Genomic DNA, 26298 nt, shown 5'->3' with positions numbered 1-26298 from the left:
AACATCTTGATTACGCAATAACTATGAAAATAAGTTTGGTTGTAAATCTCGTTAATTGTCATACTTATGTATTATGTTACTTATGATACTATTTATAACCACCAGCAAATAATAATGCCCAGATCATGTCAAAAAGCCTGGTCGTGCAGAAGTAGAACTGGCGATTCAAATGGGGCCCGGCTCAAATATCAATACTCTGGGGCTCAGACTCGACTCAAAGAAATATAGCCCATACGGGCCAAATTTTATCGGGGCACGATTTTAGTGCAACGCGATACTTTTTAAAGAATAATTTAATTGTTTTTGGAAAAGCGCAAAAAATAAAAAATCTGGATTGGGGCATTTTTTAAGGAAGTGGGAAACGGGTCGAAGGCAATGGGAAATAGGAAGTACGCAATGGGAAGTGGGCCATGGGTCGCGGGAAATGGGTCGCAGGCAATGGGAAGTAAGCAATGCGTCGCGGGCAATGGGAAGTAGACAATGGGATGTGGGCAATGAGAAGTGGGCAATGGGAAGTAAGCAATGAGAAGTGGGAAATGGGTCTAGGGAAATGGGAAGTGGGCAATGGGTCTCAAGCAATAGGAAGTGGGCAATCGGTCACGAACAATGGGAAGTTGGCAATGGGTATAGGGAAATGGATAATTGGTTATGGGAAGTGGGCAATGGGTAGGGCATGACTGCTTGAGATTCCGTTAATAAAATTATTTTTATGGTGCAACCTCAATTTAAGTTAACGTTCTATCACTTCACGGTTAAAATTTGTTTTCAAATAGTAGTTTTTTGCAACTGTGACGACTGTTTATTTGTATCTAACCGTTAGTCGGTCGACGAGTCCGTATAACTACTCAAAATCCGATTTTAAAAACACAACATAATATTATTTAACTGCAGTTTAATATAATGATAGTTATTAGTTGTTAAATATATATTTCAAAGAATTATCTCTCAAAACATTATCTTTTCTATATCAAAAGAATATATAAACGATGAAAGTTAACATTTTAGCGGTTAATCATAGTTAACGGTTTATTTAATCTGATGAGATTAGATCAGTTGATTAAAAAAGTAAATCAAAAACAATTTAATTAAAATTAAATCTGAACTGACTAACTGATTATCTTTAGTTATCTCATCTGAAAATTAAATTCTAATTTACCAAATCAGTTAACCGTTGGAAGCGTCATTACTCGAAAATCTTAAATGTTTAAAACACGTACTTCGGAATTGGAGCAAAAAGTCATGTTGTTATTTGGATAATCCTGGGTAAAGTACTAAATGTATTATCCTTGACGCAAGTTAATTACCGACAAGAAATTGGTAGATTCGTAATTTCGTGGTAAGATTCTAGCGAAATAAATCGTAATTTTACGTTCTTCTTTAAACCTATATACTGTTATTTTTTAAATTCATTTCAAGGCTTTGGCGAGTGGGCGAGTTTCTTTGAAGTCTAGTCATGCAAATCATTAGAAAACCTCACAGCCGTCTTTATATCGAAATCCATAAGCCGTTTCTTTGGAAAGAAGTAACTTCGAAAAACCAGTGAGATGTTCTTTGTGTATATTGGCTTTGCTTGTATAGATTTCGAAATTTATTCCAAATTAATTCACCATCGTCCATCCATGCAATGGAAGAGATGAATGTTTAAACCTGTTTATTTGCACCCAAACGTTTGCCACTTTTTCGAATATTTCTACGTGGGATTTAATAAAATTATTTTTTACAACTAACAGAAAGTGGTAAATGTAAACAAAGGTAACCTATACAAAATCTAATAATATTTTGAAGGTAAATAAACTACTTCCTTGAGACCCTCGAAATACTTTTTATTTGATAAAACGCTTGGACGATTTTAATCAGTTACTGTTTAGTGATCTATTTCTAAGACATTACACAAGTGATAAAGTGTGATGAACTTTTGGCTTTAGAGGAACTTTAAGTAAATAGTTTCTTATTTCCAGCTCGTTATCAATTACATTTCGTAAGAAAAACTTGATTAAATGTTATTAAAAATAAGAATTCCGAAGCTCAATTTAAAGGGTGATTCTCAATACTTTTAAGATTATCTCCTAACTCAATTACACTGATGTTATTAAAAACCATTTTTGTAAATAAATCTTAGTTTCAGTTTACTAGGAATTATTTTATTAAAGTAAGGAATTTTACAGAAGGTAATTATTTCAAAATCATATAGCATCATAAATTGTATCGCGTCTTTTGTCGTAAGATTAAAAAAAATAAACTTATTTAGAAAATGTTTCTAAAATCTAAATCGATTTGTGATGTTAGGCGTGCCAGGGCGCCAAATTCAATATTAAAACTGTAACCCCTAATTCCAAAACATTGCAGCGTGCTTTACAAAAGACTGCCCTACACAACCCATCAATAACCGAACGAGGAAAACTGAAATCGACAGATAAAGCGCCCGAAGAAAGTTAAAACAGGATTTAGCGCTCCGTTTTTATGAAACATCCGGATAAGACGGGTAATTTTCCGTATACGACGCAAAAGTCTATAGGAAATGGCCAAGGCTTACCCGTAGCACCACTTCTTTCCACTTTCCCAGAGCCGAATGATCGGCGAAAGACATTTTACCAGCGAAAACACACGCCGTCTTTGCCAAAAGTGTCAGCGAAGGATTCCAAGTTTGCCTTTTCAAAACGCGTTAGCATCGACGAGGGACGTCTTCGGTTCCCATTTTACCGAAAATATCCGACGAGGACGCCTATTTCTCGCCTTAAGCGTGCACGTTCTTTCTCGGCGACCGCCAGGGCACTGTCCGCCATCTCACCGTAGAGGTGCAGGGAGGGAAAACGTAAGACACCCCCCCCCCTTGTGGGGTTCTCAGAAAGAAGCGAGTAACGTAATACGTGTGGGCTCGGAATTGGAGCAACCTGTGCGATCCCGGAAACACGAACTGGGGCTAAAAACGATATTGCTTCGCGCTGATATTAAAAAAAGAAGCAATCATATTTCATATTGGTAAACCGACTGTTTACAACTTTCAGCAGCGATGCTAAAGCCGAATTTAATCGCTAGATCGCGCTTTGCTACTAAATGAACCAAAAAATCTGACGCATCTCCGAGGAACGTGGTGATATTTATCTCATGCAAAATAGTCGATCAATAGTATTATTCGCTGCAGACGTATCAATAGACTGCTCTACAACACTGTACGTCCGATATTCCAGGCTGTTCGGTGTGGCTTATTACCGGCGTGTACTTCAACGTCTCTTAAAATCGATCTCTAGAAAAGGGTAATTCAAGGAAATGCCAACAGTTTGTAGGTATTTCGGTTACTAGAAGTAGAAAATCGAATAACTATCCCAACTATTACTTATAATTTTATTGAAGTAGTTAAATTATATAGTACAAAAATAATAATAATAAAAAAACACACACCCACACGAACTTAGAGCAGGGAGTACAAACAATCACCGAGGGAGGCGCCCGGAGGGAAAGTGTTTAGTACTGAGGCCGCATTATTACTTATTTCGGCTACTCATGAGCTATACCGTCCTTAGGTATTAAGGTAAATGCCGTAACAGGTCAAATTAACCAATTACCTTTACTCTCTTTAGGAGATGGGGTCTTCTATGACCAATGTTCAGAAAGTTGCGGAGCGGAATATAGCTAAATACGTATCGTTTTAGAAAGTGTCCCAATCCAAACTTACATTGATTGACTTAACGAAGGGATCTGAGAATAAGGAAAATAAAAAATAACCCATTAAGTGGCTGAAATTATAAGCATGGCCTCTTACACCATTTTATGAGAACTTAAGGATAATCAAATTGCAGGCATTGACTAGTTTTATCATCTGGTTTCAATTTTTAATTCCTTAAGTTTTTAATACATTTATCCTTGCAATTTAGAGTTTTATATCGAACAGAAAGATGTTGGGGTAATAACATTAGTCAGTGAAATATTTAAGAAGGGCACTCCTTCTACCATGAAACAGATTTGATGTTATGAATAATCTTTTAGTTTGGACTCATTTTCACCATTTCACCCGTTGCTGGGATTCATCAAATAATTTGGTTTAATATTAATAGGTGATTATGAAAAAGAATTGCGCGCAGAGGCTCACGGGAGTTGGTTATTTTTTGACAAAGCGTCGGCTGCTTAAATTCGTCTGCACCTACCGAGGCCCGCGGTCGTCCGCGTTTAGTGAAAAGCACCAACCATGGATTGATTGTTTGAAAAGTTAGTATTTTTCTAAAATTATTAAAAATACATAAAGTTAACAAATTTATTATATATTTTTTTTATTTCTTATAGTTCTAGACCAAGTATTGATAAAGAAACAAGCCCAATTTTAATAGAAGACACAAGGTTATATTTACATACATGTTTCCATTATTCCTGAAAATGAATTAAAATCTATATGGATAGAATTTAAAAATATTTCATTTAATAAATCAATTACCTTAATTTAACGACTTTGCAAACTTCTCTCAAAACGAAAAACGAAAAATCCTTTCGATTGAACAATGAAATAATAGAAATCTCGCTAACCCTTGCCCAACTAGCCAGACGAATTTACAATAAGGGCCAATTTTGATACTTTCAACTTGGTAGTACTTAACCAAATCACGTGACCACCGATATTTTTCATAATCACCTATTTCCCCGAAAGCGTTTTCCGTATATTTCGATTGCTTATCCTTTTTAGTTGATTCTTTACTCGTAAGTAACAGTGGCGGCGCCAGGAATTTTCGCGAGGGTAGGCAAACCAAATAAATGGGCCCCCGACCCGGGAACCCCCTTTTCTCAACGAAATCCTACATTAAAATAAAGTAGTGATGTACATGACCAACAAAAAAGGTCTAACAACAGTAAAACGAGCCCAAATATAACAGAACTGGTTTTATTTACTAGGATATACCTCCAAAATTTCTAAATACATTATTGACATTTGTTTCATTGTTATTTATAAATAATTTTACCTCTTGGGACAATTTTGAGACCCTTTCTAGATCAATTTGGGGCCCCTTATAGGGTGATTTTGGGGCCCCTCGAAATTTTAAGGTAGGCAGTGGCCTACCTGGCCTACCCCTAGCGCCACCACTGGTAAGTAAACTAATGCACCCTTGCCTTGAGAGTATTATGGACAGCGAATATCATTTATTATAAATTATGTATTCCCAAAATCAGTTTAGAAAATGCCGATTACCATGAAACGTTATTTACGTCTGAACAGAAATGGTTTTTGAATGAGCAATGTGGGCAGTAGCGTTGTTCAAATCCCGTACACTAAAGACAAATGATTTTAGTTATTTTGAAATCAGTTCCAAAAATCTCAAAATCAGTCCAAAAAAAACCAGGACTAAACAAGAAAATTGTGCTCTGAAATCTCAAAATCCACTACTGATTTCTGAAATCAATTTGAGATTTAAAATCCCGAACGCAAAATTTACAAATGTCGAGCCCCTTTCTTGGAGGTGATGACCTTATCATTAATATAAAATTTATTTTCCCTTTTTAAAAAGTGCAAAAATTCATTTGGTTGGTAAGTTTTTAATTTTTGTTTCTAGTTATATTTTTTTTTTTCCTTTTTAAGAAACCAAATGTTTGTCACTATTTAAATACATAAAAAATATTTATCAGCTAGGCTAATACCCTTGGCACCACCTTAGGCCTAAGTCATCAAGCGACTTTTGAAGCCTTTAATTCAGGTGGCCTGGTTACAATGCGTAGGAGAGTCAGGGCCGGATTAACCAATAGGTGAATAGGCCTGGGCCTAGGGCACCAAGCCTACAAGGGGCACCAAGAGGGTCGAAAAAAATAAAAGTACAAAACTTTAATCCTTTGCTTTCCACAAAATATTTTCCGGAGTATTTTTAGTAAATGCGTCCGCCCCTATGAAGTTATGAACGAAAAACGTTTGATTGTCACATTCTCGGACGGACTGCCATCCAGCCCCTGACGACACATTAAATCTGGCAGCAAAATGAATTTTCCTTCCATTTCTCAATTATAAATTGAGGAAGCGCCTAGCTCGCTTTTGAAAGGGGGCACCAAAATTAACTTGGGCCTAGGGCCCCATAAAGTCTTAATCCGGCCCTGAGGAGGGTGGTGGCAAGCCCTGCATGCCACGCGATCGAGCTAACAGCTCCCTACACTCACTATTTCTCGAGTTTTATTGCCTTAAGTTGCGATAGTGACTATTTATGAAACTTGGTGGAATGATAATTATGTTTCAAGGGGTTGACACAGCCTTCAATAAAGACACTGTATGTGGTCTTTTCGTCTCAACGTGTAATATAATTAAACATGTGGTATAATAATCAGCTAGGGCTATTATACCCGAGGCCCCACCTTAGGCCCAAGTCATCTAGCGACTTTAAATGCCATAAACAGGTGGACGGGTTAAAATGCGTATTATGGTGGTGGCAAGCCCTTCATGCCACGTGAGCCAACAACTCCCTACGCTAACTATTACCGTTAAAGGCCTAGGATTCCTTCTCCCACAGTTTTCCTGTAAGTTTTCTTCTTGATAGGCCTCCGCTGGTGTGGTTTTTTGATTTACCGGTACAGCGGGCTATAAATTCTGACAACATGTAAGTTTTCTTCCCGCCGCGCAAATATCCTGGTGGTAGGCCAGCCGCAGAACACGATGGCCTACCACCAGGATATTTGCGAGGCGGGAAGAAAACTTACAGGAAAACTGGCAGAAGAAATCCTAGGCCTTTAACCTCTACAAGTTTTAATATTATAATAATAAGAATTACATCCAACTTGCTCTAACCAATAAAGTAGTTAATATTTAAGGTGCGTTAAGACTATCCAACCTTGTTCAGTAAATTGGTAGTAAATTAACCAGTGTGAACAGTAAACGTTGACACACTTAATTGTTGACAAACTTTTTTCGGTTACGTGACCGATTTTTGGGTGAACAATTTGTTTGAGATATACTTTTTGATATTCAACCATCGGAGTTAAGCTATTCCGTTACGTCACTGACGCGAGAACATTCAAGCCTTTGATCCATTGTCGTCCACTTACTATTTTATTATCGAAAGAGCGGACATAAATAATTTTGACAAGCTACACCAAATTTCTTCATACAAGAAACAGTTAAGTAGACGATAATAAAAATAATACACCATTGCAGGTAGCCAGTCGTTAGCCAACGCGTGAACAATTGTCTTGTTATTGCGACCAACATAAATTTAATAAAGGATGATAAAATTGGCGAATAAGTAGATAAGTCCATAATGAAAAGAGATAATAAAGCTAAACCCTAAACAAATTTGAAGACATTTAAAAACTTACTAATAGCTCGTATTTAATTATTCACTCGAAGATCTATTTGGTCCGAGTTTCGCGTTTTTGTTTGCTCGAAGACCTATCGGTACGAGCTATTAGTAAGTTTTTAAATTTCTTCAAATTTGTTTAGGGTTTAGCTTTATTATCCCTTTTCATTATGGACTTATCTACTTATTCGCCAATTTTATCATCCTTTATAATGCAGTCCATAGGTGGTTCCTTTTAACTTAAATTTAATATAAACTTATTGTTTGGTAGAACAGCGTGGGGATATGAACAAATAATTGGGCACCAATAAATTGCACACTTAATGGTATTTAAGCACGTCCCGCCTAAAAATATCAAATCAGGCGGGTATCTCTTTTGTGCCTCGAGCTAAGTTTAACAAATATCGCCAGCGAGATATTTTGAGGATTTCAATAACGAGATCGCTCGCTACGGAGACCAAATGCCATTTATCTAATTATAACGTTCTCCAACGAAGCCGAATGCAAAGCGGAAGCGCCTTCGTTTTCTCGTTTGCAACCTGACAAGCTTAATGGACCTTCACGGAGAGACTTCATAGGCGCTGCTCCCGAGGATCGATCTGGGATCGTGTTTCCATGACTACCCCCGACGTCTCGAAGGGAGTATTTCTATTAGCGCGCGCGCTCGGCACAGAATAGAGAACGAACTCCGGACGCTCGTCTCTTACCCGCTATTGACAGATAGCGAACTCTCAGAGCCCTCGCTTTTCAAGGAACGAAGACTGCCCAATTCCCAGGAAAAAGATACCCTCCTCCCAACTGCGTGCCCCAAAACGTTATTGCTTTTTCCAACGCGCTTTTGTAATGTGGATTTTCTTCCTAGGGCAACTTTGTACCTTTCTATCAGCTTCTCTAGTTCAAATATATTATACAGACTAATATAAAAATATGTTTCACTTTAAGTACGGGTAAAAGTAACGTGAAGCCGCTGACAAGGTTTTATACAAAATGAACGCGAGTTAATATCGCTAGAAATATTATGAAAAAATAACGCGAATATTAGAAAAGGTTTTGTTGTTGTTAATATGAAATATTGTCCAATTTTGAATTATTATCTAGTAACTAAATCCCTTTAATTCTTCTACGGTGCAGCTATAGAGCTAAGATGTCGCAGAAAAACGCTTCGAGGAATAGATTAACAAAATGAAGACAAATTTTGTCTAAGAATTTTATTTTATTATGGGAAAAGCATGACTAGCCTCACCCCACAGAATCCTTATACTGACTCAAAATGGTGGGCCCTACGGCGCCAATCTAAATCTTGAAAATAAGGTCGTAGAGCATTCATTCTACATAATGCAACCGATTATCAGATAAATATGCGATATCTCATCCGATGAAATAATTGAGATAATCTGCATTTAAGTCCTGATATTATCAGATCAGTTGATATGGCCAAAACGCAAAGCAGATTATTAAATAAGCTAACTCAGTCTGGTGAGCGCAGATTTCGGGGAGAGGGAATTATATAAATAACCCCGATCTGAATAACTAATTAATTAAAGATATATGGTAATTATAACCTGAATAAGCTGAACAGATAACCTTTAGAAAGCACTAAAATTGACAAACTAGCACAGGATTGCATATGGAAATCTGAAAATCAAAATGTTTTATGTAGAATAGAAAGACTACCCTACCTATTTTTTCCATTCTACCATCTTACAATTTTTTTTAAAGGGAAAATTGGAACTCATCCGAAAATAAACTTCAAATCTAAAAATTTGTAAAGCCTCTTCTACAAAATCTATGTTGAAAATTTCTTAGTATTTCAAGCACAAGTTCTTCAGTAATGGCATCGTAAACATTTTATTGAAAATAATGCTTTTTTAATAGAAATGTGTCTTCAATTTCAATAAATATTAAATTAGCAATTTATAAAAGTATAAGAGATATTGTAGTTCTTTTTAATTACTTTCTTTATATTGAAACCTTTTAAGGATTCTACCAGAAAAAAATATATATATTTTTATTACCTTTGTTACATATTTTTATACGTCTTCTCTTTAAGAGACCTTATCCAAATAGCGCAAGGCACGAACGGAGGAGTGGCTTCGAAATCTTATTAGAGGAGGGGTTACTGAAATATTTAACGACATATGTTATAATTCTATACCTGAAACTAAACTCTCATTTATTTAAAGGTACTTTTGTTTTTCTTGTTTATATTAGTATGATTAGTTTGCTAGATGTAAATCAATAAAAAATTAAACTTTATTTTGATTGTTATTTAGTAGTCTATAGATTTGTAGTAATATTTTTTTCTTTGAGTCCGAGTATTTGTAACGTAATTAAAAGCAAGTTGGCAAGCCAAAATATACCTCTCCTCGGAAGAGTTTTTAATTTTCAGTGAAGCGTAACTGTATCCGTGGTTCTGTGGTAGAACGCTCACCTGTGGTGCTACATGGCTCGGGTCCGAATCCCGGCCGATTAAAAGATTATACTACACCCAATGACAAAAAGAGGGCGCTTTTGGAAAAACCTTTTCCCTGATTCTAAGAAACTGGGTACGCAGTGATTACCTTTTGCCTCGAAAATGCGAACGCGTTCGCAGGCCTGACAGACAGACCCATCCACAGACAGACAGACAGACATTGTGGTTGTATAACCCCTCCTAGGGTACAAAGTCCCCTCGGAGAGGTAATAATATAAGGGGTCTTTTAAATTGTAAGGAGCTCGTCGATTCTTACGTTACGTAAGAACTTGGAACTACAGCTTTTACAAGCTTTCAGCTCAGATCGTTTGTTGTTATGCCGACGCCCCACCCCATTCCAGCTCCATTTTAATTTTAGGTCTATCGCTCCTTCTCTTGAAATAAATGCGATAAGTTATTCAAAAATATTTTTATATTAGAAAAATATTTTTTTTTTATAAATTCGTTATTATATACGTTAAATTCGTATTAATTTGTGATTTTATATAATATACAATTTAATTTTACTCACAAGGAGAGTACCCGAGGTGTTTATTGCGTAATTATGTAAACCTATATGAGATATGAAATTTCCCAAAAGGAGATGTTACACTACCCATTCAATTAACCATGGCAACCGAAAATGTTTTTGACCACTTAAAACGCAAAAAAACTCCATTTAAAAAAGCATGAGATTTTCTCGGTTTCACCTACGAAAATTAAAAAAAAATTAAAATGACTAAATGGGTAATTTTGACCACATTTAGGTAAATTTCATCAAATTTGGGTAAATTGGAACATTTAAAGGGTAAAATTGTAAAAATTTTTGGGTAAAATAAGGAAAAAATCTAATTTTTGATTTAAGTGGTCAAAACGATTTTCGGTTGCCATGGCAAATCGAATGGGTAGTGCAACGTCTCCTTTTGGGAATTTTCATATCTTATATAGGACTACATTACGCCCAGCTTTGAACAAAATCGGCAATAAACACCTCGGGTGCTCTCCTTGTCAGTAATAGTTTATATTATAAAAATTACTAATTTTAGTTTTAATATTCCCGTTACCGTAATAACCAAAACTATTGTCAGAAATTAAGAAAATTAGGTATTTGTGAAAATTACCATTATTAATTCTTCCAATTTTGGTCAAAGATAACTGAATCTGAGTTTTACATGGCAATGAATAACTTGTCGGTTCTAGATTTTCCCTTTGCGCTGTCGGTCCCTGAAATATTATATTATTTATAGCTTTGTGACCTAAGTACAATTTTTACACCTTTACATGATATAAATTTCTCTTAAATAGCGCGTACTTGATACAAGTAAATTCAACAGAAATTTTTACATGGTTTTGCAAGATAGGAATTTCTCTAAAAGAGCGCCTGCTTGATTCTCTGGAATGCGAGAATCAGTTTGGGTTATGACCTCGATCCCTAGAATAAATCAATATATCGCTGAAAGGCGTTTCAAAATGTTATGTTTTGGGAGTTCAAAGACCCAACTTATTTTTGAATACAAATACAAGAGGAGATTAAAGGTTTTCTTAATAACCCATCACCTGGAACGTCAAAAATCCATAACGCATCTCAACCTATCGCTTTTACAGGTTGAATATGAAATTTCATTTGCATACACATTTCATAAATAATTGAAAATCAAATGACTTGATCATCTAGAATCTGTCTAAGCGTTGGTTGCAAAATTGACGTGAATAATTTCAGATATATTCGTTTGGTTTAAAGCAATTTGATGTTCAAACGACTTAATATTGAATTGATATAAATAAGTTACTACAGAAATATATTATACAAACGGAATTGCCTGACCGTAAAATTTTTGCATGATTTAATTTCATTAAATAATGCAAATATTTAAAAAGGTAAAACATTTATGAAATTGAAATCTTTGCGGGTCAAAGACCTGGAGAAACAGACATTCCTCGAAATCCTATTCATTCCGCAGAAATAAGATTTTACATATCCCGAATTTAATTTAGAAATCCTAAAATCAAGACAAAAATAGGTCCCTAAAATCGTAAAAATCCATTTTCATAATGTGCAAAACCTGTTTCATAAACAATACGCGCAATAATATTGACGGACCCTCCTCCCATCAAATTTCTAACAAATGAGCGGGAATTAAGACGTCCATCGCGAAATGGGAGCCTACGTCACTTGCAATTTGCGGAGAACGGCGTCAGTTAGCCCGTTCAATCCGGCTCTAAATCTTTGGGCAACGAAATAATGTCGAAATAACGGAAGAAGACAGACAATAAAGAACACTTTAGGAAAAGAGGATGTGCAAAGAGAGAAAGAATGTGCACGGCGTGAAACGAGGGAGCGAGACGTTCATAAATCAAGGGAGCGGGCTAACTCACTCACCTGTTGCGGTGGGCTCGCCATTACTTGTGTCGCCGAATCGGCCAGAACTACGAGTTTCCCGCCACCGCCGCCGCCTCGCGCCTGTTGCGGATATCTGGAGGCTGCGACGACACCATCCGTCGCCTCTCCTCCTTCTTTGGCCCTTCCACGTTGCTCTTCCCCATCTACCTTTCCACCCCTGAGACTGGCGGCTTCCTTGCGCTCCCGGTAGGCGGCGAAGTACGCGTCTTCGGCGGCCTGTTTACGATCCCGGGCGTAGTAGCGGTAAATGACGAGAGAGATGCCTATGAGCAAAGCCATTCCAACTCCGGTGGCGGCGCCCAGCACCGAGGGCGAAACCATCTGCGAATAGAGATAAACGAGCCTGTACCAGCAGCCAGCGAAACTCGAACTGATTTCGTATAATTGGCTTTGGAATAAAAAATGGATTTTATCCGGAGGGATTTATCTCAAAGTTCACGAAGATTCTCGGAATGAATTATTAATTTTAAATCCCAAACGTATCCCCGTATAAAACAGAACTAAAAAAATACCCTTCATTTATTTGGCAATAAATGTTTCGCGAAATAAATTGAAAACAGCAGGAATACAGAGTGTCATGCTTTAGAGATTTTAGTAGTAAAGTACAAGTTATATAATCGCCTATTGTTTTAATGCTTACAGAACCTTTTTTCTGTACTGAAACCCCCGTTCATGTCCGAATTGGAATAACAACGAAAATTAGTTGGGTCAAACTTATTGTTATTTTATGAAACATCGCAAAATTTTAAAAATTTGAAATTCCTCGAGACTTTAGCACGCGCTCGTAGACTTGAAAAAGTAAGAGACAGTGACGTAAAAGCTCTATTGAAACAAGACGGCTACGTTACTACAAACATTCCATTAGCATTATTACGAATTTTTAGTCACTCGTAAAAATGATGTTATCTTGATTACGGGTTATCAGTTTTCCACTAATTTCTAACTTTGTTTTGTGATTTTCCGAGGGGCATACTTAATCAGATTTAATCGGATTAAATGTACTAAATCGTGCTAAACGCGATTAAAGTTTGAATTCGATTTAATTACAATTTAATCTTTTTATCTTGATTTAATCTTCTTAATCTTGATTTAATCTTTTAATCTTAATTTAATCTATTTAATCTTCATTTAATCTTTTTAATCTTTATTTTATCTTGTGACCTTGATTTAATCTTTTAATCTTAATTTAACATTTTTAATCTTTTTAATCTCGACTTCATCTTTTAATTATCGATTTAATCATTTTAATCTCGAATTAATCTTTTTAATCTCCATTTAATTTTTTTAATCTTGATTTAATCTTTTTTTATCTTGATTTAATCTTTTTTTTATCTTGATTTAATCTTTTTTTATCTTGATTTAATCAATTTAATCTCGATTTTATCTTTATAATCTCGATTTTATCTTTTAAATCTTGATTTAATCTTTTTATTCTCGATTTAATCGTTTTAGTCTTAAGTTAATCTTTTTTAACTTGATTTAATCACAAGCTACTTTGTTTAATCACGATCAAATTGTGATTAAATGTTAGATCGTGATTAATGAATTTAATAACGATGTAATTTTTGTAATATGTTTATTTTCAATCGTGTTTAATCAGCTTAATTTTGATAAAATAATGTTAATCGTGATTTAAACGTCTTAATCGAGATTTAATCGGGTTAATCATGAACATTTTTTAATCCTCTTAATCGACTTGATCACAAACTTTATATAAAAGGGATTTAATCGTGATTAAATGGTGATATAATCATCGTAATCTTGATATAATCGGATTTAATCGACCATGGTTGCAAACTTAATCATCGAAATGAGCTGCCCCTCATGATATTCTTTGATTTCTCAAAATGTTTTGGAAATTTCCAATTACTTAATTACTATCATTTATTCACCTGATTACGTAAGTGACTACGATCTCGCAATATAATCAGACAAGAAAATTTTTAGAAAACTCAGAATTGTTTTTTCTTATTTTTGGGAAAAGAGAAACCTCGAAGTATATTATTTTTTTCCAAAAAATTTATGAAAACGGAAAATGAAAATTTTCTGTAGCTATGAATAAATCAAACCAGCATTTTCCAGAATAGAAATGTACTTTTACTTGTTTCTGAAATCACTGTAGCTTTGATGTTACTGTTTGGGTTCGTATTCTCAAGGCTTAAGCATAAAGCCTAGTTCCCACTTAGCGAAAAAAAAACAATTTTCGCGCTGAATATTAACGCTCGCGAATAAAATTTGCGATTTTTTTCCAATTCGCCGCTAAAGTCGGGTCTCCGCGGTATCTAGCGAATGTTCTATTTTTTGACGTCCACACCTTGGCGATAAAAAGCTTCAGCCAATCATAAAACGCGTTCCCTCGATCTATTCCGCTCGCGTCCGTCACTTATTAAGCCTAGGTCTTTAGAAAAGCGGCTCAGCCAACTTGATCAAGATACTGAAGTAAAGGTGATTATCTCACGAATAGAATCGTTTATTTATTGAAATTATCAACATGAACATCCATTTGGTTCATTTTGAACTGATGTTATATGTTAGGCCTAAAACATTACTAAAAACCCGCACGAGTTGTTTTCAGCGTTTTTAAATTTTCGCGCTATAGTGAGAACCGCTTCCCCAGTGACCGAAAAAACGCGTCTTTTTTCGTTGCGTGAAAATTTTATTCGTCTCGAAAATTCGCCAAGTGGGAACTTAATTAGTGACGGACGCGAGCGGAATAGATCGAGGGAACGCGTTTTCTGATTGGCTGAAGCTTTTTATCGCCAAGGTGTGGACGTCAAAAAATATAAAAATTGCTAGATACCGTGGAGACGCGACTTTAGCGGCGAATTTGAAAAAAATCGCAAATTTTATTCGCCAGCGTCAATTTTCAGCGCGAAAATTGGTTTTTTCGCTAAGTGGGAACTAGGCTTTAAACTATCGGATTTGCAACAGATCAGATAAAATCTGGGCGTAAATGCGGATAATCTGATAATATGAATTTTAATTATTATTTACTTAACGTTATCTGGGAATTGATTGAAAGCTCTCAGTCTGATTATTTAGTTTGAATTACTACAAAATGTGTTGACATTCTAGAAATGGCTCATAGTAAAAATGTAACACTTATCTGACAACCAATTTTATATTTACATTTTCGGCCTAACTAACTATGATTGTACAATGTTTCAACCTAAACTTGTCAGCTTAAGCCTTAGCCTCGTTTGCCTAATCGTTAATACGCTCCTAAACCTTTATAACTTTAATAATGCAAACAGTGTTTAGTCTAGAAGTAGACAGTAGACTTAAACATATCAAGACATTTCGATCCTAACGGAAAGATGTTTAATAGGACACTTATTTGAAATGTTCAATATTAATTTAAACGCTGATTCTTTTCATCTAAGCAAAACCATCACAAAAATTTTAATTTACCTGTTATATACTTTATTTGCAATTTATCTGTGACGTTTTAAAGTATTTTGGGAAATCTATCCATAGAAATCTATTTTCGTTAAACACATTCGAAACGGATGAGTTTGGCCAAAAATGTCCAAAGTAGTCAAACTTCGTTAAAGTCTGACTATAAATGTCAATGTTCGTTAGAATCTGTCCGTAGTAAACATAGTCCGTTAAAGAAAGGTCTTTAAACAGATTTCGGGCAACACTTGCTAATAATGTACATAGTTTTTATTGATTGAAATAAGACTTTGAAATAGTGTATAACGTTTTGCGCGCCATCTTCGTTAGTACGCTATTAATCGATTAAAATAGTTTATTAATAAAAGAATTATATAAATAAATTACAATTTAAACTAAGCCCAATATCTTGGATTCCTTTGGGACTTATATCATATTGCTGCTGAAATGAATTTTAATAATCCAATTCTTTTTGTAAGTTTTAATCGTATAAACATAAATTTAATTAAAAAGCAGCTTTTAAATGCAAAAACAACAGCCGGAACTTACCAATTTCATATTAAAATTTGATCGTTTATGCCAAATTCCCAAGCTGAAAAAAAGAAAAAATTGCTTAAGAATGAAGTTAATAAAGAATATATGGTAATCGGTACAAGTATACAGGAATGTATTCTGTAATTCGAATGAAAACATTATCTTACACGAGACCACGTTCCAACGGGTGGTTTACCTTAAAATAACATTGGAAAACGATAAGCGTTACTCATTGGAACGGGTTTGAATAATGATCCCTATTTCTGATCATAATTTTAGGATGAGCGTGAAAATCATATTGGGATAGTTTAAACGAATATACAACCTTGGTGTTCAGAGTGGAATCACGGGAGGTTTATTCAGTAGGAAACCACTTTAAAGGGTTAAATGTCAAGTTTTTTTCAGCTATTATTCTTACTGGCCTTTTGAAGTAAAATCATTCTAAGAATCCGCAGCACTATTATCTCTCGAAGTGTTACTTCCTGCTAAAACGAAAACAGTTGCGAAGTGTTAAGAGAACATGATACCGCGCAATCGCAATTGATTCTACTTTAAGGGAGTCCTGAGGGTTTGTAATATCCCTTGGCTGTTTTCTCCCATACTGTCCACAAGGCTGAATATCCCTTTTAATAAAAACGGTAGCAGGGTGGATAAAAACCGTGTAACAACACAACAGATAAGAGGATTCCACAAAACAAAATATCAAGGTGATAGTTCGTAGAACAAAGTAGATATTAAAATTTAGTAACATATTATTGTAACATATGTTTAAAGTTTTAAATCTCTTTTTAGGTTTAAGCCGTCAGCTAGTGGGGACATTTTATCTCTACGATGCCTTGTTCGCCCGCGGCTAACAAAACTCAGTTAAAAAATTTCTTAATGTAGCACGTTAAAGAACATAACAGATACTGTGAAACAAATTTCAACTTTTAGAACGGATTGTTGAAATTTTTACAATCAACATTTCAAATCGAAATTGAAATATTACATCGCGTATGATTTTTCAAAAACGATTTTAACTAAGTTCTACAACTTTTAATTAACTCAGATTTTGGTGTCACATTGAAAATCTTTCGGGAATTAATTTCATATTTTCGTTTTAATTAGACCCACGATCAATAGGTAATTTCAGATATAATTATAAAGCACCTAATTTATTGAAAAATAACGAATTGTACTCACTTGATTAATTTGGAAGGAAACTGAAATGCTGGGGAAACAGATGGGCTCCTTTTCAAATGTCTCTTTCTGGGAATAGTCTTGCGAGGAATACGGACAGTTTCTATGTCGCTACACCAGAGTAGGAGGAGGCAGATTGACTGAGTCGCACGTGTACTTATCGGCGTCCTTTCTCAAATAGAAGCTAGAGGTTACCATGGCTACCGTCACGTGGTCCGAGAAGATGAACCCAAAAAGAGATAAATATCTGATGAAAAACAGCGAGCGATGTGCCATTGAAAGGCTATTAATATGTCAATCATTTGCGCGCAAAATATAAGACGCGAGCTTAAGACATTTCCTTAAATACAAAAGAAAATAGCACATGATGGAGATTGAGCTCTGATTTTAATGTTTTAGAATAGTTTATTAATTTTTATTCCCTCATGCTCGAAGAGTAAGCTTGTTTTCCAAAAAAAAATAAAAAAATTCTGGTATCTCATTGGTTTCCTGAAACGAAGGTCTTCCTACGCCAATGACGTTTCTCCTTCTCTCCTGCTCGTGCTGGGGGCAATTCGACCGGGAAGCTCGTGGGTCGTCATTTTCCCTAAATATAATTATAATAACCAGCTAGGCTAATACCCTAGTCATCTAGCGACTTTTATTGCCTTTAAATCAAATGGCCGGGTTACAATGCGTAGGAGGGTGGTAGCAAGCCCTTCGTGCCACGCGAGCCAACAACTCCTTACACTCAACAAGTTTTTATTGAAAGGGAAACCAGAATAACTATGGGGAACACCCCTTTAACCGGAGGGGGGAGAACTTGCAAAACTCAACGCAGAAGGTATTTTTCCAAGTTTCACCCAGTTCCACAAGCTATGATGAAACCCGGCTCCTCTTGCTGCGAGGCGAAAGTGCTAACCACCCCATTTCATAAACAGATACATGTACATGTTTGATTTTATGTATAATGTATAATAAAACGTGGTATTATTTGTTATATAATAATTAAGTTATCTGAGCAGTATCAACGGATGTTATTAATTTTAAAACCAAACAATGACAGGAAAGAAAAGGATCTATAATAGAAACGTTTCTTATAATCAAAACTATTATTATTTTTCTAAAGAAACGATCAATTGATCCGAATGAATCTTATTTCCACACTTAAGCATCTGGAACACGGTGGGGATCGCTTTCAATTTAATCATAAGGAGCCTCATTATTTCATTTCAAATTATCCAAAGTTTCTATAAATTCTGATAAAAGACCACATTAGCTTTTGACTTACGAAAGTAGGACTTGAATTATTAAAAATAATGATTGGTTGTACCTGAAATTCTGAACGAATTTTCTAAATGGTTTTTTATAAGAATATTGTTTGTACGAGTGACTTCTGGTTCTCAATATATTAGAATTGTTTTATCTCTTAAAGATGATTCTGTTAGCTTTAATGATCATGATTAATCTGTGTTCAACCTACATGGATCAAAATCGAACCATCAACCTTAGTGTTAGCGTTCCCACACCACTAATTATGGTCTATAGAGGCCTCGAATTAGGATAGTAAAAAAATACTCTTTTGAAAATACGCCTTCCTAGAATAGGGTTAATAATCTTTCGGGGGGTCAACCTAGCTAAGTTTTCAAATCGTTATTGCGCGAAAGCATCATCAAGGTAACCTATTTAAAGAATTTGTTTTTATATTAAATAACAAAAGTATAATTTTCATTAAATTTTTACTGAAAATTTTTATTTACTAAATATAAATAAATTTAATTTAATTATTTAAAAAATGTATTATTACTTATTTCTTCAAAAGCTTCTTTTTAATTTTTATAACATTTTTTGTAAATTAATAAATTCCAACATCCAAAATGTTGAATAAGAATGTAATATAATGCTAGAACCTCTGTTGGGATTCCAAAGATTAAATTATCTATTCTGTAGATTCAATTTCAGAAAGCCTCAAAGTGTTCCACTTTCTTTACTTCACACTGTTGAAATACGGTCTATCAAGATGTCAAAGGCTTACAGCTATTCAACTCAATATTTCTTTACATTATAGATATAAAAGCTATCTCAATATTGCTCTAATCGTTGTTCTCTGGTATTAATTTGAGAGCGTCCAGCTGATTTCAAATACCCTAATAACTTCAGTTGGAAACAAAGTTTGCGTAAATACATAAAAATTTCCGTATTTAGCCGGTAAACAATTGCGTTTGTTTTAATCCTAGAAAATGAAGTTAGCTTTTCATTTAGTCAGAAAAAGTGACAACTTTACTCGTTAATTAGGCGGGATTAAGGTAAAGGAACAGTGGATCTTTAAGGAGACTACTCAAACTCTTTTAATGGTTGTTTGTTACTAAGCAGGATATTTTCTCTGTATATACGAAAGGAAAACCCATATATTTAAAAATAGGGATAATGGAGATGGTAAGATGATCCGCGGGAAGGAAAAACTTAATTGGTAATTAGGTACAACGCCAAAACCGTCTCTACATAGTCATTTTAGTTAAATATAAATAAATAAATTCTAGATTTAGTGTGTTCTAAAAAGGCAACCGGAATATATATTCTGTGGCACTGGCCGAAAGCTCGGAACCACTCCTTATACGTTGAGTTTGTAAGTTACCTACCCACTGGTTAAATGGGGCTTGCCTTTTCCATAAAAACTTGTCGAGGAGTGTTGAATAAAGAGATAACAAACTATAAATTAAATATAACTAAATATGACCTTAAAAATATAACTTAAAATAATGTTATATAATTCAAAATGTTTAAAATCTGTTTTTGATTCCCTCATAGAGCACGGGGAAACTTATAAAATAATCGCCAAAATTTCAATTAACCATACAAAATTCGACTATTATACGATATAATATGCAACAAATAAGTTTTCATTCGGATAATTTTCGGATATGGATATAAAAGAAATGAACAGAAAATTTCCGATCCGAACGCCGAGCACTATTCCTGCAAAAGTAAGGAAAATATCTATTCTATTGTTACATAAAAAAAATAGAAGACCACACTGCTAGAAGATAAATACAGAGAGTTTTTAGTATAGAGAGACGTCTCTCTTTCAAAAAGCCATTATAATTTTTCTAGCGGGAAAAGGCCGACAGTATCGCAAGCTAATAGCGCGCGTTGAGGACGACGCAAAAACCAGTTTGGATTGATATTTTGAAAATTTATTTAATTTGTAAAATTGTTTAAATATGTCTGGATTGTTTTGTTCAGCCAGAAATTGTTCAGCAGATAAAAAACAAAACACTCCTTTTTCTTTTTTCAAGTTTCTAAAGGATAGATCGGTGAATACGCGTTTTTACACAAAATACTATGGGGTTTGTGTGTATTAGTTTCACGTACAGTGTAGCCGATGCCAATGCCGCCGATGCCGCCGTGTCGACCATATCTCTTCAACAGTTAGGTCTTGAAAGTCAATGATATCTCGGCATCAATAGCCTTTCATATATTTTAGGGGTGTGCAAAATATTTGTTAAGACCAAATAATTCGATCGAATACCAAATCGAATATTCGAAAAGATAGGAAAAACGTATTTGGTATTTTCAAATAGTTTGCAAACTGGTCGACAAACCAAACTAGTGCTTATTTCTGGCACCTCTCTTTAGGCCACAGCGGCAAGAACCATATAAAGAGTAACTTGCACGTCCATTATTCATACCGTGTGTATTAAAACGTCTTAGCGAAAGGCAGAAGCTTCTTATTCTAACGCCTATTGGCTAGATTATTCGCGTGTTCTTTGTTATGGAATTTTCTAGAATAGCAAAGTAAAACTAAAACGTAAACCAAGTCCAAAACAAAACTAATAACTGGGAGAAAGGTTGAAGTAAGTAACTTTTTGGATTTTTCGGTTTTTAATTTTTGAGTTAACTAAATTATTGGTTTAAAATTATTATAAAATTAAATATTATTTTTTTATTTGCAATAAAAGATCTGCTCCTTCTGGTTTTACATATATTTAAAAACTCGAGATTTTAAGTCTTTACAAAGCATGAAAAATATAGCAGATCCTTTTAATTGTAGGTAGTAGTTACTAAAAAATAAAAGTCGTTAGCTGACTTGGACCAGGGGTAGTTAAACTTTGAAAATGTGTATTATAAATTTTTTTTGTGAAAATTTTCTTTGAAAAACTTTTGTATTATAGTTTAAATTTATTAAATAAAATAAAATATAAATTATACATTTGGTTTAGTATTTTACTATTGCAAGTAAAATGAACAGTGATTTCATTTACTTTTTTATTTTTTTGACAAATATGCAAACTATTTGGTTATTTCAAAACCAAATACGTCGAATTATTTGGTATTCGAAATACTATTTGGTATTTGATCAGTTAACTGGCTTAAAATTTTACTCTAAAAATATTCGACCAAATTATTTGACGTTATAAATATTCGATTTGGTATTTGATATGCCTTAAAAAATATTTGATATTCGATCCAGCTTTAAATTTCAAGGAGAGTGAAATTGGTGACCTTGACTAATCTCACTCTTTGGGGAAGTGTGCACTCGGCGAGTGACGAAAAGCGAAAGTGGGAAAAAGTGAAGATTTTTATTAAGTTTCACTCTCACTCTTAGTTGAGACTGAGTCTCTAAATATGACTAGCAAGTTTGTACATGTCGGATTGACTGTAGTCAATTGAGTAGTCTAGTAACGTGTATTTCTCTGTTGACAGTTTTAACGATATCTACATATTTAGTTACGAAGAAACGGTGTTCAATTCTACCTCCGTAATAACTTTTTTTACTTTTCACTTGGTCATACATGTTCAATTATTAAGATCTTGTTATGTGAGAACAGGAAAACGAAGTAAGTTCTTTCGGAGTGGCAAGCAAACAGCAGAGGATCTCTCGCGCATGGAAATTAGTTTCGCCAGTTTGCACTTCAGCTGGTCGGACAACGCGGTTATTGATCCTTGTTTCGACGGCGGGTTGTTCCTTACTGTCTTATACTCCGCTACTTTCGTTCGGTTATTTGTTGAAAATAGCAACAACAGGAATCCATACCTCTGCTTGGAATGCTTATCGCGGCAGATTTTCGTCTCGATGTGGCTGACGGTGTCTTTTTACGTCACTATGTTAACTTAACAATCAACTACGTGAGAGGGGAGCGCGCTCAAAGGGGTTTTTTCTCTCGTAGGCGCGGCCAAAGCCGTCAGATTGATCTAACCATCCGCGATACGGCAGGAAAAGCATTCCAAGTAGAGGTATGGATTCCTGGCAACACATTTAAGCTACAGAATGAGCTCTTTATTAAATCACAGGTAGACACAACTATCAAAGTATTCCCGAAGAGAGAAGTTTCAATCAATGAACAATGACAATGGATTCGAAAAAATTTAATTTTGTGTTAATTGATTAAACTAGATTAAAACTCCTGGGGTCGACTTAACTACTTTACTGAAGAGCGTGGGGCCATATATTAATGGCAAAGGAAGCAAAATTTCCAAATAACGTAACGATAACGATCTACTAAGTGGACTTTAACCTAAACTATATATATCTCATATAAAATATATTGTTGAAAATTACTGTTTTTTAAAGTTATTGTCGAATTTAAAAACGACCCAGTCAAAACGAGGGATACTTTTATGTCCCGCCTTTTGGGTTAAAATGTTGCTTAAGTATATGTTGAAAAAAGAGCTACTATTCGTCGAGCCGAAACTTGCTTTAAGATCAAGAGGGCTTAAATTTTACATTAGATCCTTAATACATTTTTATAAAGAATTACAAAAGGCCCATTTAAACCACTTCGACTCTTAGAATACTTGTTATGTTCAAATATTTTTCTTACCACTTTCAATACTAAACATGAACCGATCACCTTTTTTCAATTCACTCTCTTTGAGATGGAGATTTGAATTATATAAAATTTAAGGTGTTGGTATTGTACAAGCTCTGGTAGGAAAGAAAAAAATACATCATAATACGATAACACAGCGGGATTTCTTATTAAATATTTTTTCACAGAGATGACATTGAGAATTGACGACGATGACAGGAACGTTCACGTCGGTGAAATATCAATCAGAAACAAAGAACCTTTCAAAGAATTCGAAGCGGGGGACGAATGCTGTCTCAATAGTTGCAGAAATTTAACTTTCAATCCGTATTGCATCACTTCCGCAAACGAGTTATCTTCCGGTTTATACAATTGGTCGAATAAACTATTTTGTTTAAGAATAATATACAAAATGAAACAATTTTTGATGTAATTGCTTAAACGGAGCTATCATAAGAATTTTCCAAAATTGTTGTAGTTGATTTTAAAGAAATATAAAATACTACTTAATTGTTATAGTTATAGTAACTCAAGTAATAATTTACAACGACAGTTAAATTTACCATTCCAAAAATTGTTATCTTAAACTATCATTATACAAAGTGTTATACAGTGGATCAGGGGTGCCCGAAGTTTTAATTTTAACTTTTTTATAGTAGTTATCGAGATGTAATCGCTAAAAGATTTTATTTATTACTAAATTAGCCAAGAACGTTTTATCCAGCTTTAATATTCAATAAAAATATATCTCAAATGTGTAATACAATTTCCTTATAATATCTCTAAAATATAAAATTGCATTACGTTTAGTATCCTGAAATCAAACCTGATAGATATAGAAGTTCCACAATGGTCGATGAACTATTATGCACATAAGAGCTAGTTATCCACTGTCTAATGATAATACATGATCATTTAACAAAATAGTACTGACCCAAATTTAATATGTTTATGTGATAGGTATAATATTGGAAACATACCAACATTCGTTATCTTTATTTATCTCGGCATCCGTGGTCGAGTTAAATAAATTAAATTATATATTATATGGCAACCATTTAAACAAAATGGCGCCGATGACAGCGTCTGGTTACTAACATTCACGTGTATATCTTAAACTTGTTGATGAACTCCAAATTTTGTTTTGTGAGTTCAAGATAAAATGTTATAATTTTTGGGACGAATACCCTGAATGTTGGAAATAGTAAGCGTTATAGATACACATTTACAAAATGTTTATCAAACGAGGTGATAGTAGATGAACAATTTTTTAATAGTAAGGAGTAATTTTCTTCTACTGTTTTACTAAAAATCACCGTATAACTTATCATCTGGGAATAAAATTAAAATTTTCCAAGCTGATATTATTAATGTAATACGAAAAAGATTCTAACGGGGTTATCTTTCTATAAACGCTCTTAAACCTCTTCTAAAAGCGGTCAGAGCAAGAGAGAAAGTACAGAAGTAGGTAATGAGTAATAACAATAATGGGAAGAATAGTTGATGATGGTTGTACAGCCGTTGAGGAGGACTAGTGTAGTTTCGGGTGGAGATGTTCCCGGATGAGACGACGGGCGGATCGGCGTGACGTACAGGTGAGTTCTTCTTTAGGTAGGGAGTTCCAGTGGTCGACGGTGTGGTATGCAAAATGCCATTGCCGTAGGGTGGTCCGGACGCGTGGCTTAAGGATCTTAGCAATATGACCACCAGTGCGACGGAGAGCGTCAAATCTAAAGAGGGCGTCCGGATTCATGGCAGAGGCGTGACCTGGAGAACCACCGAGAGCTTCCTGTCAGTGATGAAGTCTGTGAACCACCTAAGTGCCATACCATCCACCCCGGCATCACGGAGCGCCACAATAAGACGTTGGTGTAGAATAACGCCTTACTAAAGTCAAGGTAGACGACATCGACTGACTTGCCATCGTCGAGCCACGATATCCAATCACTGGTGGACGTAAGGAGGTTACAGGTACACGAATGTCGTTGGCGGAATCTGTGTTGGGAAGGGTGGAGGAAGCCCGTTTCGTCCAGGAACTGGCGAAAAGGAGCGTTGGCTAGGCGTTGGCGATAGGGCGGTAGTTGGAGGGTGGGTGTGAACCCCAGCTTTGTGTATCGGCGTAATCGAGGCTTGTTTCCATGCCTTGGGAACAGATCCAGCGCTGTAGCTCAGGCTTATGATAGTGGCAAGCGGAGCCGCAACAGACGACGCCTGACATTTAAGGAGGTTAGGGTGGAGACCATCGGGTTCCACTGCTTTATTGTGGGTGAGGGCTCGGAGCTGCCTGAAAACATCCTTAGTTGTACAGCTGAAACCAGTGAGGCTGTTTCTGCCAGCAAAGTTGCACGAAAGGGAAGCAGCCCAAGAACCAGATTGGGTGCAATGCAATGAAACGGCACTGAAATGAGTTTTGAGGGCATCGGCCACTATGTCAGGATCAGATGAGATGCTGCCATTGGGAAGTTTCATTTCCTTGATAGTAAATTTCGTCTTACGGAGACTGTTAATGTGGCTGAAGAATACTTTGGGTTGGACGCTATTTGAGTTGTGAGGTCGTGCTCAAATTCTCGTTTGCGTTTTCTAGAGGCGTTGGTGACGGCGTTACGGGCCTGCTTCTACTTTTCGTGCGCATCTTCGACTTGGGCGGATGGATAATGATGGGTCATGGCCTTGGCGAAGCTACACCACGCTGAGGTCTTAAACTGGTGGGATTTGGTAAATCGGACGTCGAGGTGAGAATGGCGAGAGACTCGATGCCGGCGAATGAGAATGAAGTGATCGATGCCAAAGTGCAGAACGCCAGTGAAAGCAGCCCAGCAGGATTCCCCGTTACTGAGATCCAGTTCTTCAACCCAAATTATGCGTAAAAGGTAACAAATGAAGCTGTCGTAATCACTCTTAAAAAAGTCTCGGCACAGATGGGTGGGGTGCGAAGAGGTAGGGCGTGCAATGCGGAAAGTTATTACATTGTGATCGCTTTTACCGAGAGGCGCATGTTGGAGAACATCATAGACCATGTGGGCATCAGCGGTGAAGTACAGATCGAGGACGCTAGGCCTTTGGAAGACACGACCAACCCTAGTGAAGTCGTGTACTGATTGAACAAGGTGGTGGTTTAGGACAGCGTCTAGGAAGTTCCGGGTGGGTTCGTCTGCAGAAGGGAGCAGGAGACCTGATGCCCAAGAGATTTTCCGGTAGTTTGTGTGCTGTTATTGTTTGTTTCCACTTATGTGGTCCTTTTGTACTTGATATTTCTTCAAACATTATGCTTCGTATTATTTTTATCAACGT

General features: G+C 35.6%; 1 protein-coding gene across 1 annotated transcript in view; it reads right to left on the bottom strand.

Moving 5' to 3' along the window:
- Positions 1 to 17294, bottom strand: part of LOC149958994 (uncharacterized) — a 48316-nt gene extending 31022 nt beyond the window's left edge. Inside the window, exons 1-3 of the mRNA XM_090165114.1 lie at positions 17222 to 17294; positions 16055 to 16097; positions 12089 to 12430 (exon numbers count right to left, since the gene is read on the bottom strand). Coding sequence (XP_090021240.1) covers positions 12089 to 12430; positions 16055 to 16063 — 351 coding nt within the window. The 5' untranslated portion in view covers positions 16064 to 16097; positions 17222 to 17294. The remainder of the gene's footprint in view (positions 1 to 12088; positions 12431 to 16054; positions 16098 to 17221) is intronic.
- Between the last annotated feature and the right edge of the window lie 9004 nt (positions 17295 to 26298).

Source organism: Leiobunum rupestre, chromosome 2 (assembly GCF_980474605.1).
Source record: "Leiobunum rupestre chromosome 2, qqLeiRupe1.1.hap1, whole genome shotgun sequence".
Taxonomy (NCBI): Eukaryota; Metazoa; Arthropoda; class Arachnida; order Opiliones; family Sclerosomatidae; genus Leiobunum; species Leiobunum rupestre.
Note: the sequence above shows the minus strand (reverse complement) of the source record. Positions and strands in the feature narration are given on the sequence as shown.